At 37.2% G+C, this 13,169-nt stretch overlaps 1 protein-coding gene across 2 annotated transcripts in view; it reads right to left on the bottom strand.

The window, feature by feature from the left end:
- Window positions 1-8,890: 8,890 nt before the first annotated feature.
- Window positions 8,891-13,169, bottom strand: part of SHC3 (SHC adaptor protein 3) — a 193,848-nt gene continuing 189,569 nt past the window's right edge. For both annotated transcript variants that reach the window (XM_056525398.1, XM_056525389.1), the window contains one exon: window positions 8,891-10,433. In XM_056525398.1, the coding sequence (XP_056381373.1) occupies window positions 10,305-10,433 (129 nt within the window). In that variant the 3' untranslated portion in view covers window positions 8,891-10,304. The remainder of the gene's footprint in view (window positions 10,434-13,169) is intronic.

Raw genomic sequence — 13,169 nt, forward strand, 5'->3', positions numbered from 1 at the left:
ACTAAACCTTAGGCTTTGATCGCACTTTGTATTTTTAATAATATTTGTAGCTGTAAAAAAAATCGGACTGTTTTTCAAAGTTCAAAATAGAGCCGTTATACCATATTTTTGCTGCCATTTTTTACTGTGTAACAGTTGGATTTAGATTTTTCCAACCATTTTTCTCACTAAAGGTTGCAAATAATGAACATGCCTATTATTTTAATAGGAATTTTGGGTGTTATGTTATACAATGTGTGCACTAATGGCAGCTTTTCCAAACACTCTCATAGACATGTCTATGGGTGGGGGCAATGCGGCCGTTACGCCCCCTCCCATAGAAATGAATGGAGGGGGCGTGACATCACGTCACCGTCTCGGAAGCCCGGCAGTTTCCGAAACTTCAGATGCAGCTACGCATAGAATGCAGGCTGCTGCAAGGAGATCGCGGGGGGTCCCAGCGGCGCCGCCCCCCCCCCCCCCCGCAATAAGACATCTTATCCCCTATCCTTATAGGATGTTTTTGCCCGGAATACCCCTTTAAAATGTACCTGTTGCTTCAAAAAACTTTTCATATGTACTAGAGACATCGCTAGAATGAGACCTAGAACACTCTCTAGATGACTAAGGCAATCTCATTCAATAACATTTGTAAGTTTGTCTTGGCCACCTGACACAAAGTTGGAAGAGATCATGCTTATCATGCTCTTCTCTCAGCTCGTTCTAGCGATAGGTCAGGGTCAGAAAACTCAGACCCCAATCGATTAAAAATGTTAATATGTCTCTAAAACATGTCAAAAGTTTTTTATTATTATTGACAGTGACCATTTAGAGCATGCATGAAGATGTTAACCAATCTACAGTAATTTCTACACTAAATATAGTTATTTTGGATTATTTGTCCATATTTACCATTATAATACAGAATATTTTATTATTTCATATAATGGTGTAGGAGATTGTTCTGAAGACACTTTAGTTCTGCCATGGGCTATATGTGCAAAACTGGAAATTAATGCTGCTGTAAAGTATGAATAGACTTCTTGAACAAGTATCTCAAGTAATAGACTTTGCACTATAATTTATGATGTTGGTGTATGTGTTTACTGAGGTAGACTGTATTCAATAAATAAGTGGTTTTACAAGCTTGATACTATCGCGAATACAAGTGTTTGCTACAACAGGGTCTCTTTATAGGGATTATCTGAGTTTCAGTTTAAAAAAGGGCAGACTTAAAGGGTTATAAACTATATATAGTACTGTGTATTCACCTGTTTTTATGCTTGGTAAGTCCAGTGATATCACTTTGGTTAGCTCGCTGACCTTTGTTTTTTTCCTGCAGTGGTGACATGATCCTGAACACAATGCAGACAATGACTGTCCTCAGTGGTCTCTTGCTGACATCCACTGAGGCCAGTTGTAAGTTACTGAAGGGTTAACTTGTACTGAGAGCTATTGTTTTTTCTTGTTGCTTTGGTTACGCCTGTCTGCTGAGACTGGTCAGCTGACCTAGATGGGTGCACCTGCTCTGAACCTATTTAAGCTGACCGTCTACTACCAGTCTTTGCCTGCTAAATAGCTCTCTGACTCTTCTTTTAGTATAAGCATTTTTGTACTTTGACAACTCCTGGTTTTTGATGCAAATAGTGGACTTTGACTTACTGTGGGTGTGTTTGTTAGTTTTTCATCTGTTAGTCTGACTGCTCCCTACTGTACCTTGACCTGTGTATGTATTATTGTATTTTATAATTTTGACAGTTTTTCCCCTCAATTGTCTAGGGAGGGACTGTCACCTTGGTTATGGACCCGTCACCTATGGCGGGTATGTAAGTAGGCAGGAATAGGGGAGTGGGCAAGAATAGTGTGCACTCCTTCTCTGCCAATACGTGACACAAGTGTTCGGCTGCAGGGTGCCTTGGGGATGTCATCAGGAGGACAGTAAGAGCACCTAAGGCAGAGAAGTAAATGGAAGCAGCGGTGAAGACTGGAGCATCATCACCAGACTCAGCAAACATAAAACAGGTAAGTTTAGTGTAGAGTGGTCCCTCAACTTACAATATTAATTGATTCCAGGACGACCATTGTAAGTTGAAACCATAACTCTCTGGAAACCTGGTAATTGCTTTTGAAGCCCAAAAACATCTCTCAAAATATATAAAAGTGAGGATTAAAGAAAAAAAGTTGAAAAATAATTCAAATTAAGCAAGTCCTTAGATATAAAAGTAAGAAAGAGCTGCTGGAAGCTGTATATCAATGTCTATGTAAAGTACAGGAGATTCTTCAGGGTCCTGTACAGCACACACAGTGTCCCAAAAAAGTAAAATGGAGCTGCCTTCACCTGGTGTCCAAAGAAGCAGTTAACCCTGGCTCAGGTAAAAAGTATTACAGAACATGTAGTACCACCCTGTACTGTAGGGAGGTACTACAAGACAGCAGTGCATGCACTTGAGTAATACAAAATCAGTACTATCCAAAGCATTATATGTTGAGTATGGTTTTACATTATAATGGTCCAGGAAAGACCATTGTATGTTAAAAATATTGTATATTGAAGTCATTGTAAGTTCAGAGACCACTGTATTTTCTTATTTTATAACCCTAGTAGGCTTTCATGTATTTGTATATCTCGGACAACAGCTTTAATGAACTGTCAGACTTACTAAAGTTGGGTTTTACTATCCATTTATGGTATATGCAATGTTTAGTGAACAAGGACAATCTTTCTTGGTGCAACAGGAGTCAGGGGACTACACAGCAGACTTAAATTCTGCACAGAATTCTGGAAGTGGAAATCAATTTCTATATCTATAATGTTAAAATCCCATTTAGGCAGGTAACATCATTACTTATTTAAATATATACTATGTAAAGTATGTAAATTCACCACATATTTCCAGATAGTTTAATATTTTGGTTAGTTAACCTAAAATATTTTTGTTCCATGTGTTACCATAGCATAATGTGATTTATAAGCACACCAAGATTTAGGAAAAGGTACATTACAACTTTGGTTTTCAGTCCGGCCACAAAACCGGATACGAAGCAAAAAATGAGCCAACTGGAGTCACTATCTGACTCCAGTCAGCGCATTAAATGAATGAGATTCGGTGCCGGTCTGGCTTGGATACGGGAGCGACCGGTTTTTACATTTTCCAGTCGGATCCGGCAAAATAAGTATGTTTAAAATTTCCCTATTCTGATCCCCTATAACTACCTTATTTTTCCATAGACATGGTTGAATGAGGGCTCATTTTTTCACCAGAAAAATAAAAAGTTATAGGGGTCAGAAGAGGACCACTTTAAATTTTGTTTAATCAAGTTTGATTTCTTATTAAAGTAGTACACTAATACAAAAACTATATATCTTAAGTATAGTTTTAATCTCATTGAGCTACAGAAGAAGGGGAGAACATATTTTTACCATAAAGTGCACTGCGTAAAAACAAAACCCACCAAAAAGTTGCATAACTGCAGTTTAGGCTTGAATTTTCCCCCTTGAAATAATACTGTTTTTGATTTTGCCGTACATCTTATGGTGAAATAAGAGGTCTCCTTACAAAGTACAATTATAATGAAAATTCAATTATAATTAAAATTGTCCTCAAGGCCAAAATGGGCTCCTGGAGTCCTTAAGGGGTTAATTAACATTATATTTAAAAAGTCCAGTAATTTCTGAATGTGGCAATACCAAATATGTTTGTTTATTAAAACCTGTGTTGAAAATGAGTGGTGCAGTTGCCCATAGCAACCAAGCAGATTGCTTATTTTATTTTTAAAAAGGCTCTAAAAATTTATGAATTGATCTCATGGGTTGTTATGAGCAACTGGTCAACCTTTTCTCTACACAAGTTTTGATAAATCTTCCCTCCAATCAGGTGTGGGATGTTAGTTCAAGTTGTAAGGCTATGTTCCCACTGCAGAATTTCTGCTATTCCATTCATATTCTGCACAGAAAAGCAGATGGTGAATTTTTCACAGTTTTGCAGAATTTGAACAGAATTCCAGTAGGAGTTCTGTGCACTGCAAAAAAAAAAGTTGAATTGCTTTCAATAGAATTCCGCCAGTAATTTAGCAAAATTTAAAGACAGGTCTTTAAATTTAGTGGAATGGCGAATGCTGAAACTCTGCTGTGTGAATGGGACAGTGGAATCTCATTGACCATAATGGTGGTTATTTCCTAATATGTTTTTCCAATGTTTTTTTGTTGGATTTTGCGCCTGAATTTATGACGTATGCCAAAATGTTGCCCCAAATAACTTTCAAATCTGACCATCACTCCATTTAAAATAATAAAACAAAATAAAGAAAGGGATGTGTCTGTACAGGGAAAGGGGCGTTTCCCCAACAAAAGGGCTTGACCCCGACAAAAGGGGTGTATTCCCAACAAAAGGGGCATGTCCACTTAAAGGGGTACTCCGCACCCCTAGACATCTTATCCCCTATCCAAAGGATAGGGGATAAGATGTCAGATCTCCGGGGTCCCGCTGCTGGGGACCCCCGGGATCTCAGCTGCAGCACCCACCTGTACGGCTTGCACCTCACACCGGCAACACTGGAGGCTTCGGATCCCGACCACAATGGCAGACGATCGTGACATCACGACTCCGCCCCGTGTGACGTCATGCCCCGCCCCCTCAATGCAAGTCTATGGGAGGGGGCGTGGCAGACCTCCCATAGACTTGCATTGAGGGGGCGGGGTGTGACGTTACGCTCGTTCGCCATTGTGGTTGGGATCCGAAGCCTCCAGTGTTGCCGGTGTGAGGTGCAAGCCGTACAGGTGGGTGCTGCAGCCGAGATCCCGGGGGTCCCCAGCAGCGGGACCCCGGCGATCAGACATCTTATCCCCTATCCTTTGGGGGTTTTTGTTGCTTTTATGTTGCCAGATTCTGAAACTCTTATATTTTTTACTTTAACTAATGCAGACATATCAATCCAATTTAGTTTTACATTTTTCTATGATTAATGGTAAAAAGCTTTTTAACCTTTTTATGCATTTAAAAATGTTTTACTGTAACTTTTAGCCCCTCTGGAGACCTGAGTATTATTATATAGGAGTATTATCATGACCTAGAGGCCTTTATTAGAATCCTTGGATACTTGACAGCTAAACAGTAATTTAAATATGCCAAACTTAATTGGTTGTAGTGGTAACCCGAGTGAGGATTCCCATGTGTGAGAATTGAAATGGAAGGGTGCCAGGAACATCACATGGTGCAATATTTATAATTAAACTACATTATCAAATTCTGGCAACAGCCAAATGTAAAATTTTGTGTGCCAAGACAACCCTTTTAATATCATATAATGTGCCATTTGACATACAGTACCCCCAAATTCTTTTTAGAGTAGGAGCAAATCCCCATGGCAAACTTCTCCTGTTCCGGACAGTTCCTGACATGAAAAGAAGTGTCAGCAGAGAGCACTGTGGTCAGACTGGAAAGAACAACTCAACTTTCTCTGTAGTATACAGCAGCTGATAAGTACTGGAAGAATTAAGATTTTTACTGTTTAAGATTTTTTAAATAGAAGTAATTTTCAAATCTGATAATTCAGTCTCAAAGAAGAATGTAAATGCAGCACTCACCCCTTTCCAGCAACTATCCTCTTTGTTTCCCCCCCCCCCCCCTGCGTGTTTGTTCACTTACTCCCTGCCTTTACATGCCGATGCACTTTATATGTGAATAAAGAGGATCTGGAAAAGAATCTGATGAGTGCTGCGTTTACATTCTTCTTTGAGACTGAATTATCAAAAGGCTTCATCTTCCCTACGCTACAGCATCCCAGTTACCATTATGGTTGTGTCGCTGTCATGTCCCACATAATGTGGATAATGTCATATTGAGTAGGAGTGGTGTTATCGGTGGTGCCGGGTGCTTACTCTATTTGGCTGCTAATTTACAAATCTGTTTAACTTTCTAGCACCAGTTTATTTGAAAACATTTGTTTTTCACCAGTGTACCCCTTTAAATTGTTATCATGAAATGGTATCACATAATTTGATGAAGGAGTTCAATAGGTAGGCTATTTTGCACAATGCATACATAGCATACTGCCCAATAAACAATACATATGCAGTGTGTGACCTGCTGATAGGTCCCATTTTTTACCAATTTTTAACTACTACAAGTATTATTGCCATACTAGGAATTTGCTCAATTACAATCATCTATCTACTGCCTATATCTAGAATTATACCACTTTTATTCTATACAGTTCTACAGATGTCACACTTTTTGTTGTCTGTGTTACTGAAAAAATAAATAAAGAAGCCCGCCCCTTCCTGCCCTGTCCTTCTCATTAGTGTAAAAGGCAATGGGAAAGCATGTGAGAAGAATGTGACCATGTACCTCTCTTGGTGTCCTCTGCTACTCCTGCACATATCTATGGAGGATACCAAGTGATGTCTATGTCACCTGCTCCTCCATGCTCAGCTTTCTTATGGACAGACCTGCCATTCATAGTGCCAGGAAGTATGAGGCAGCAAGCGGGCACGACTTTTCATATACTTAATAGGACTATTAAAGTTTCCATAATAATGTTAGTATAAAATGGATAGCCCTTTCAATTATAATGATTGGTGCTCTAATAATCGGGGCAGAGACCCTAATTTTAACAATTTATTAATTTATTTCTTGTAGCAGATCTTATAAAGTGAGCCTTTATCCCCTGTACCCTGAGCCAAACACATCACCACTCTCCCTTTTTCCACTGATAAGACAGATTGACATATATATGCGGCAACACTATTGTGCTACACTAGACGTGCAGGAGATAAAAGCTGATTTTATAAGATCTTTTGCATGAAAAGATGTAAGCAATATATTGTCAGGGTTTCTGTTGTGCTAGATGACTATGCCCTTAGATACAACATTAAACATAGTGAAAAATTCTAAAGCAGAAATTTTGTAAAATTTACAGAATATTGTATTTAGAAATTTGTAAAATCTACAGAATATTGAGGGAAATTTATCATGCAATTTTGATGTCTTTTTTTTTTCGTCAAAATTTGTCGCGGGAAGTCACAGGCTGCTTCCGTGCAACCTATCTTGTGACTATCATGTCATTTTTATTACCACAAAGTGATCTGATTTAGATCACTTTGTGCAGCGGTGACTAATTTTTCACAGAAAAGTCGCAAAAATGTTGCACGGACCATATGTAGATGAAATCACAGGACAATTCAACCCTGCCCTATTTGTCTCCATGTCTTTTAATACAATTGTTGCATGGCCCACCACTGCTCTGCGACATTTAAACAGAGCAGTTCAGCGGTCATTCATCAACGTCCGTGCACCATTTGATAAATCTGGTGCAAGGATGCCACTTTGCTTGCAACTTTTTCCATCTAAAGTGAGCAAAAACCAAGTTCACTTCTGATAAATGCCCTCATTGTCCTTACCACCTTTCAGTGCAAGATTTTTTATATCAACCTGACAACTCTGGCAAATCTCTCATAGACCCTATTTTAGTGAGGTTTCACTAGGCTCTATCAGAAAATGAAGCCATCTCAGCAGTCATGGTAATTCCATCAGAAAATGAAGCCATCACAGCAGTCATGGTAATTCCATCAGAAAATGAAGCCATCACGGCAGTCATGGTAATTCCATCAGAAGATGAAGCCATCACAGCAGTCATGGTAATTCCATCAGAAAATGAAGCCATCACGGCAGTCATGGTAATTCCATCAGAAAATGAAGCCATCACGGCAGTCATGGTAATTCCATCAGAAAATGAAGCCATCACGGCAGTCATGGTAATTCCATCAGAAAATGAAGCCATCACGGCAGTCATGGTAATTCATTATAGACAATGATGTTCGTGTGAACAGAATCTAACCATTTTATATTCAACTTTATGGTAATCAATCAGGTTATTATAAGTACAGCCAGAAGTGGGATTTGAACCCACGCCTCAATCTGGAGACCAGAACACCCAAGTTTGGGGAAGAGACTACTCTTTTCAATATTGTACATTAACTTATTCAACTACCATGGCTATTTTTTCATTACAAAGTACTTCATGCAATGTTTTTACAAAATATGTTTATTTTTTCCATTAAAGTTTATATACTGTTGGTATTGCATATATCATACCATTATGGTAAATGTATTAAAAATGTAAATAAAAGCAAAGATCTGTTAGATACAGTAAGTCTTTGCACCAGTTTATCATAATTACTTTATAACTGAAATATGTTTTTCTTTATCACAGAAAACCTGTTAACCTTATTAAAGGTAATGTACTAAAGTGCCCTCATATTTACAGTGCATTACCAATTCTTTAAATATTGGGAAATTCTTTTATTAAAAAATAGAATAAAAAAGTCCCCAATACACATTACATTATATACAGTATGCATCACTATTTGCAAGATTTCGGTATGCCCACTACTGCCATTTTGTTAAGTAGAGACTGCCTGCTGCATATTATAGCATCTGTAGGTAGCAAATGGGTCTCTCATAACAGATTGTAGTGTAATCCAAAAGTATCAAAGAACTCAGGCAGCGGGACACAGGGTTATAACCTCCTGCATTGTTTTTAGCATTAGCCACAAATCACAAACAGGCCCGAATTTTTACAAAAAATGTTGGAAAACCATAAAGAATGATAAAAATTTTTAATAGTATTTGTCTATAGCTCAGAATACTGCTATTGAACACACAGTAGCAAAAATTGAGAACTGTAAAATTATGAACATTACAATAGCAATAATAAGCCCCATCTACTCCAGCTTCAAAAACATCAAATCAGAATTTCGGGCTACAGTTTTGGACAAGTTGGCAACTTTGCCCGTAAGAATACTGAAATCAAATCTAATAGTTTTCTGCTCAATTCATTAAGCCTAATTTTAAATATATATATATATATATATATATATATATATATATATATACATATATATATGTATATATATATATATATAATTATTGAAGAGTGTACCTTCAAATAAAAGCTACACTATAAAGTAGAAGTTAATAAAAGTTCCTTATAATCAATGAATTATTATACTGTTTATTCACAGTTGGTATGACCATATTAAAATCAACATATGCATATCCATGACCATTTGGTTTATTTATCACTTTAATATTTGTTTACCGTAGATCCAAGTCAGAGGGCGATTGGTACCACTGTCAGCCATGCCAAAATAACTTAATAATGATTAAAGCGCTTCTTGCAGCATGCAGCAATATAAGAACAAGATATATACTGTGTGGGAAAATTTGAATAAGATTCTACAGTATATAATGCCACCGTTCACAGGCAGCTAATGCTACATACTAATAATGCATTATAAAAATGAAAAAATACTTATGCTTTTCATTTATGTGATTGTAGGAATATACATATAAAACTATTTAGAAATGTGTACAAGAAATTGTAGATAAAAATAACAATTTCATAGGCTGGGACACAAATTGGCCTTCAAATATAATATCATATATAATATATATATTGTTACATACAGCAATACACCTAAAATACATTAAATCAAACATTGCATCGTATCAAGTGATGCCTTAAAAGATACCATGTTATACATTTCTCTCATTTTTGATAAAATGCTTTTTGAATAAATAGGTACCACTATGCTAGCTTTATCAGTGCAAAGATAGTTAAAATTTGTAGTACAATGGGATATTACTACCCCTGACCCTATAACTAGCTTAGACAACCTGTGGCTCATAGCAGCTAGAAAGCTGCGTGTTCTGTAATCGCGCTGTAAAGAAACTGCTATAGTTATTTTTCTAAGCCTACAAAAACCCTAAATCATTGAATTTTTTAATGCTATATAACAGTACATATTGGATGGTATGTTCAAGTAATCCCATCCACCAACGGAAATAAAATCCTTTTAAATACTGCAGGTGTCTCCAAAGTTTCTCAACACCTTGCAGCCCAAAACAGTTTTGCTCAATCATATGTCCAGTCTTCTTGTTTTGTGCTTATTAGGTAAAACCATGATCAGATCATGCAGCATTAAATGTATTAAATCAGAATGCTGCATTCAATATCCAGCTAAAGTACCACAATTATTGTTCTGTTATCATTAAAACTTTCCAGTCTTTTTCTATTCCCATAATCTCCAAAAATATAAATATATTTATATCTATATATACATAGTTCAGTGTATATATACACACACACACCTTATATTCACATTAAGGGATCAAACAATTTTATAAAAATTATGGTGCAAAAAGTGCCACTTATTGTATGGGTCAAGTATATTGGTTTGACTCATACGATTTGTGTTCCTATTGCACTGACTTCTGGCACAGCCTCCATAAAGATACACTGACGTGGCGGAAGTGACAGTAGTATCACGGCCTCCCCTCCACAGGCTGTTTCAAGCATAATTCACTTCCGGAGGACACAATGGGCAAATGGTTTTCCAGGTGGTGATTAATAAGATGACCAATGCTGTCAAACACACGATCTTTAGTTCTAACCTATAAGAAGAGACATTTAAAACACATATCAGGTAAAACACATATCAGGTAAAACACATAACAGGTAAAACACATATCAGGTAAAATACATATCAGGTAAGCAATGTAAGTGATTTTATAGCAAAACAGAGGTGGGACTGTAGTAAAAATAACAAATGCTCTCAATATGCATTTGAAATTAATGCAAAGGTTTTTAAAATCAAACAAATAAACAGACCTGAGAAAAAAATTATTGTTTTTATTAGTAAGAAGACAAAATTCACTAAAATAAAGAATTTTCCTATGGTTTATTTTATTCTTCATATAGCGATAAAGCAGTTCTGTAACCCAACCATAATGATATTAAGTATGTTGTCATAGCAATGTTTTAAAGGGTAGTCCACTGGCCAGCGTTCGGAACATTTAATTCCGAACACAGTGTACGCATTACGGGGCTAGGCCACGCCCCCTCGTTATGTCAGACCATGTTCCCTCAATGCAAGTCTATGGGAGGGGGCATGGCGGCCATCATCCCTCCTCCCATAGACTTGCATTGAGGGGGCATGGTGTGATATCACGAGGGGGTGTGGCCGACCCCCGCAATGGGCACACTGCATTTGGAACTTATTGTTCCGAACGCTGGCCAGTGGAGTATCCCTGTCCTGATTTGTTGCAATATACAGAATCCAGTACTATGCAACTCTTAGGCACATTGGGGGAGATTTATCAAAACCTGTGGAGAGAAAAAGTTGACCAGTTGACCATAGTAACCAATCAGTTTGCTTCTTTTATTTTTTAGAGGCCTTGTTAAGAATAAAAGAAACGATCTGATTGGTTGCTATGGGCAGCTGGACAACTTTTCCGCTGTACAGATAAATCTCCCCAATTAAGTCAAACCTGAACATAAATATGTTATTTTTCTAAATATTAACCACTTGAGTTCATTTGGGCATTAAAGACACAGCCAGCTTAATTTTGGCATTTTCGTTTTTTTTCACCCTTGCCTTCGAAGAGCCATAACTTTTTTTTTCCATCTTCAGACCCATATGAGGGCTTGTTTGTACCTTGTAATTACATCACTCATTTTACCATAAAATGTATAGCGAAAGAAAATAAAAAAACTATTTGTGTGGGGAAATTGAAAAGAAAATTAAAAATTTTGAAGGGCTTTGTTTTCATGCTGTACATTTTATGGTAAAATTGACATGTTTTCCTTATTCAGTGGGTGAATGCAATTAAAATGATACCCATAACCAACCTCAAACTTTTTAACTAAAATAGTATGTTTAAAATTGCCCTATTCTGATGGCCCATAACTTTCTCATTTTTCCGTATATGGGGTTGTATGAGGGCTCATTCTTTGTGCCGTGGTCTGGAGTTTTTATCGGTACAATTTTTGCAGGTATGTAACTTTTTAATGAAATTTTATAAATTTTTTTGGGAATGTGATATGACCAAAAAAAATCTGCAATTTGGACTTTTTGGGGATTTTTTTAACGTCTTTCACTGTATGGGATCATTAACATTATATTTTCATAATTCGGACACTTACATATAAGCCAATACCAAATATGTTTTTTAATTTTGTTTTCACACTTTTTTAGGTAAAATAGATAATTAAATTTTTTAATAAGGGAGGGGGTTATTCACATTTTTTTACACTTTTTTCCGTTCACTTTACATTTTGGATGTCCCCATAGGAAGGTATTTTTTGCAAACTTTGGATATTGAATACTGTTCAGTGCTATGCATAGGCAGAGCACTGATCAGTATAACTGGTGATCTACTTCTCTTGTCTGACAGAAGGCAGTCCAGAGAAGAAGATCGCCTGAGAGTGGCAGGAGGCAGGTAAGAAGACCTCCATCTTGGCGATGAGTTGTATGAGCTGTACAAGTGCTTTAGATTCCATGATCAGTATTGATCACGATATTTGAAGGGTTAATGGCAGACATCAGCATGATCGCTGATGTTTGTCTTTACCAGCAGGTCCCCGACTCATGATAGCAGCCGGGACCAGCTGTGCATAAATAGAGCACAGCTGTGTGTGAAGTACCAGGGTATCAGGTATTTACGTCCATAGTCCTTAAGGGGTTAAAAGGGTTGTCTACATTTATACACCCCATATATAACTGGTCTACTGCCACTGCCCATCCAGTGTCACAAATCTGAGGTGGCTCTGGAATGGTAGTGAATTTATGAGTGTGTATTCTTTTCTTTTATCTGCCTGTGGGGATCTTTCTTTTAATACTTGATAACTAATTCAAAGAAAAGAAATCATACTTAAGTGGAAAAAAGTAAAATTGTCGACTGGTGTCATACATTTTTACCAATAAATCTATATCAGTTCAATTAGAAAAAATATATATGATATTCCATAACACAAACAGCTGGTGGTGCAAAATGTACATTTAAAGGGTTGTTGTCAATAGAAATGACTTTTGACATGTTGCCTTCACATGTAAGATCCGCTGCCATTGCTAGTTATCAGCCGAGGAAGTCAGCAGCAGCGGGTGGCTCACTCCCTGACCAGCCAGCAGGTCCGACCTTTTTTCTGTACAAGTCTATGAGCGGAGCACTGCTGCTGGCTTTTTCAACATCAGGTTCAGTGATCTAAATATTAATGTGCATTGATGTGTAAATTCAAAAGCTGTCCTGACATAAAAAAAAATTATATCCAGTTTGGAGCTCTACTATAGTTTCTGGGTATAGCTATATTTTATTAAAGTTATAATTATTGCTGCTTATAAGTACACATAA

Source organism: Hyla sarda, chromosome 1, assembly GCF_029499605.1.
Source record: "Hyla sarda isolate aHylSar1 chromosome 1, aHylSar1.hap1, whole genome shotgun sequence".
Taxonomy (NCBI): Eukaryota; Metazoa; Chordata; class Amphibia; order Anura; family Hylidae; genus Hyla; species Hyla sarda.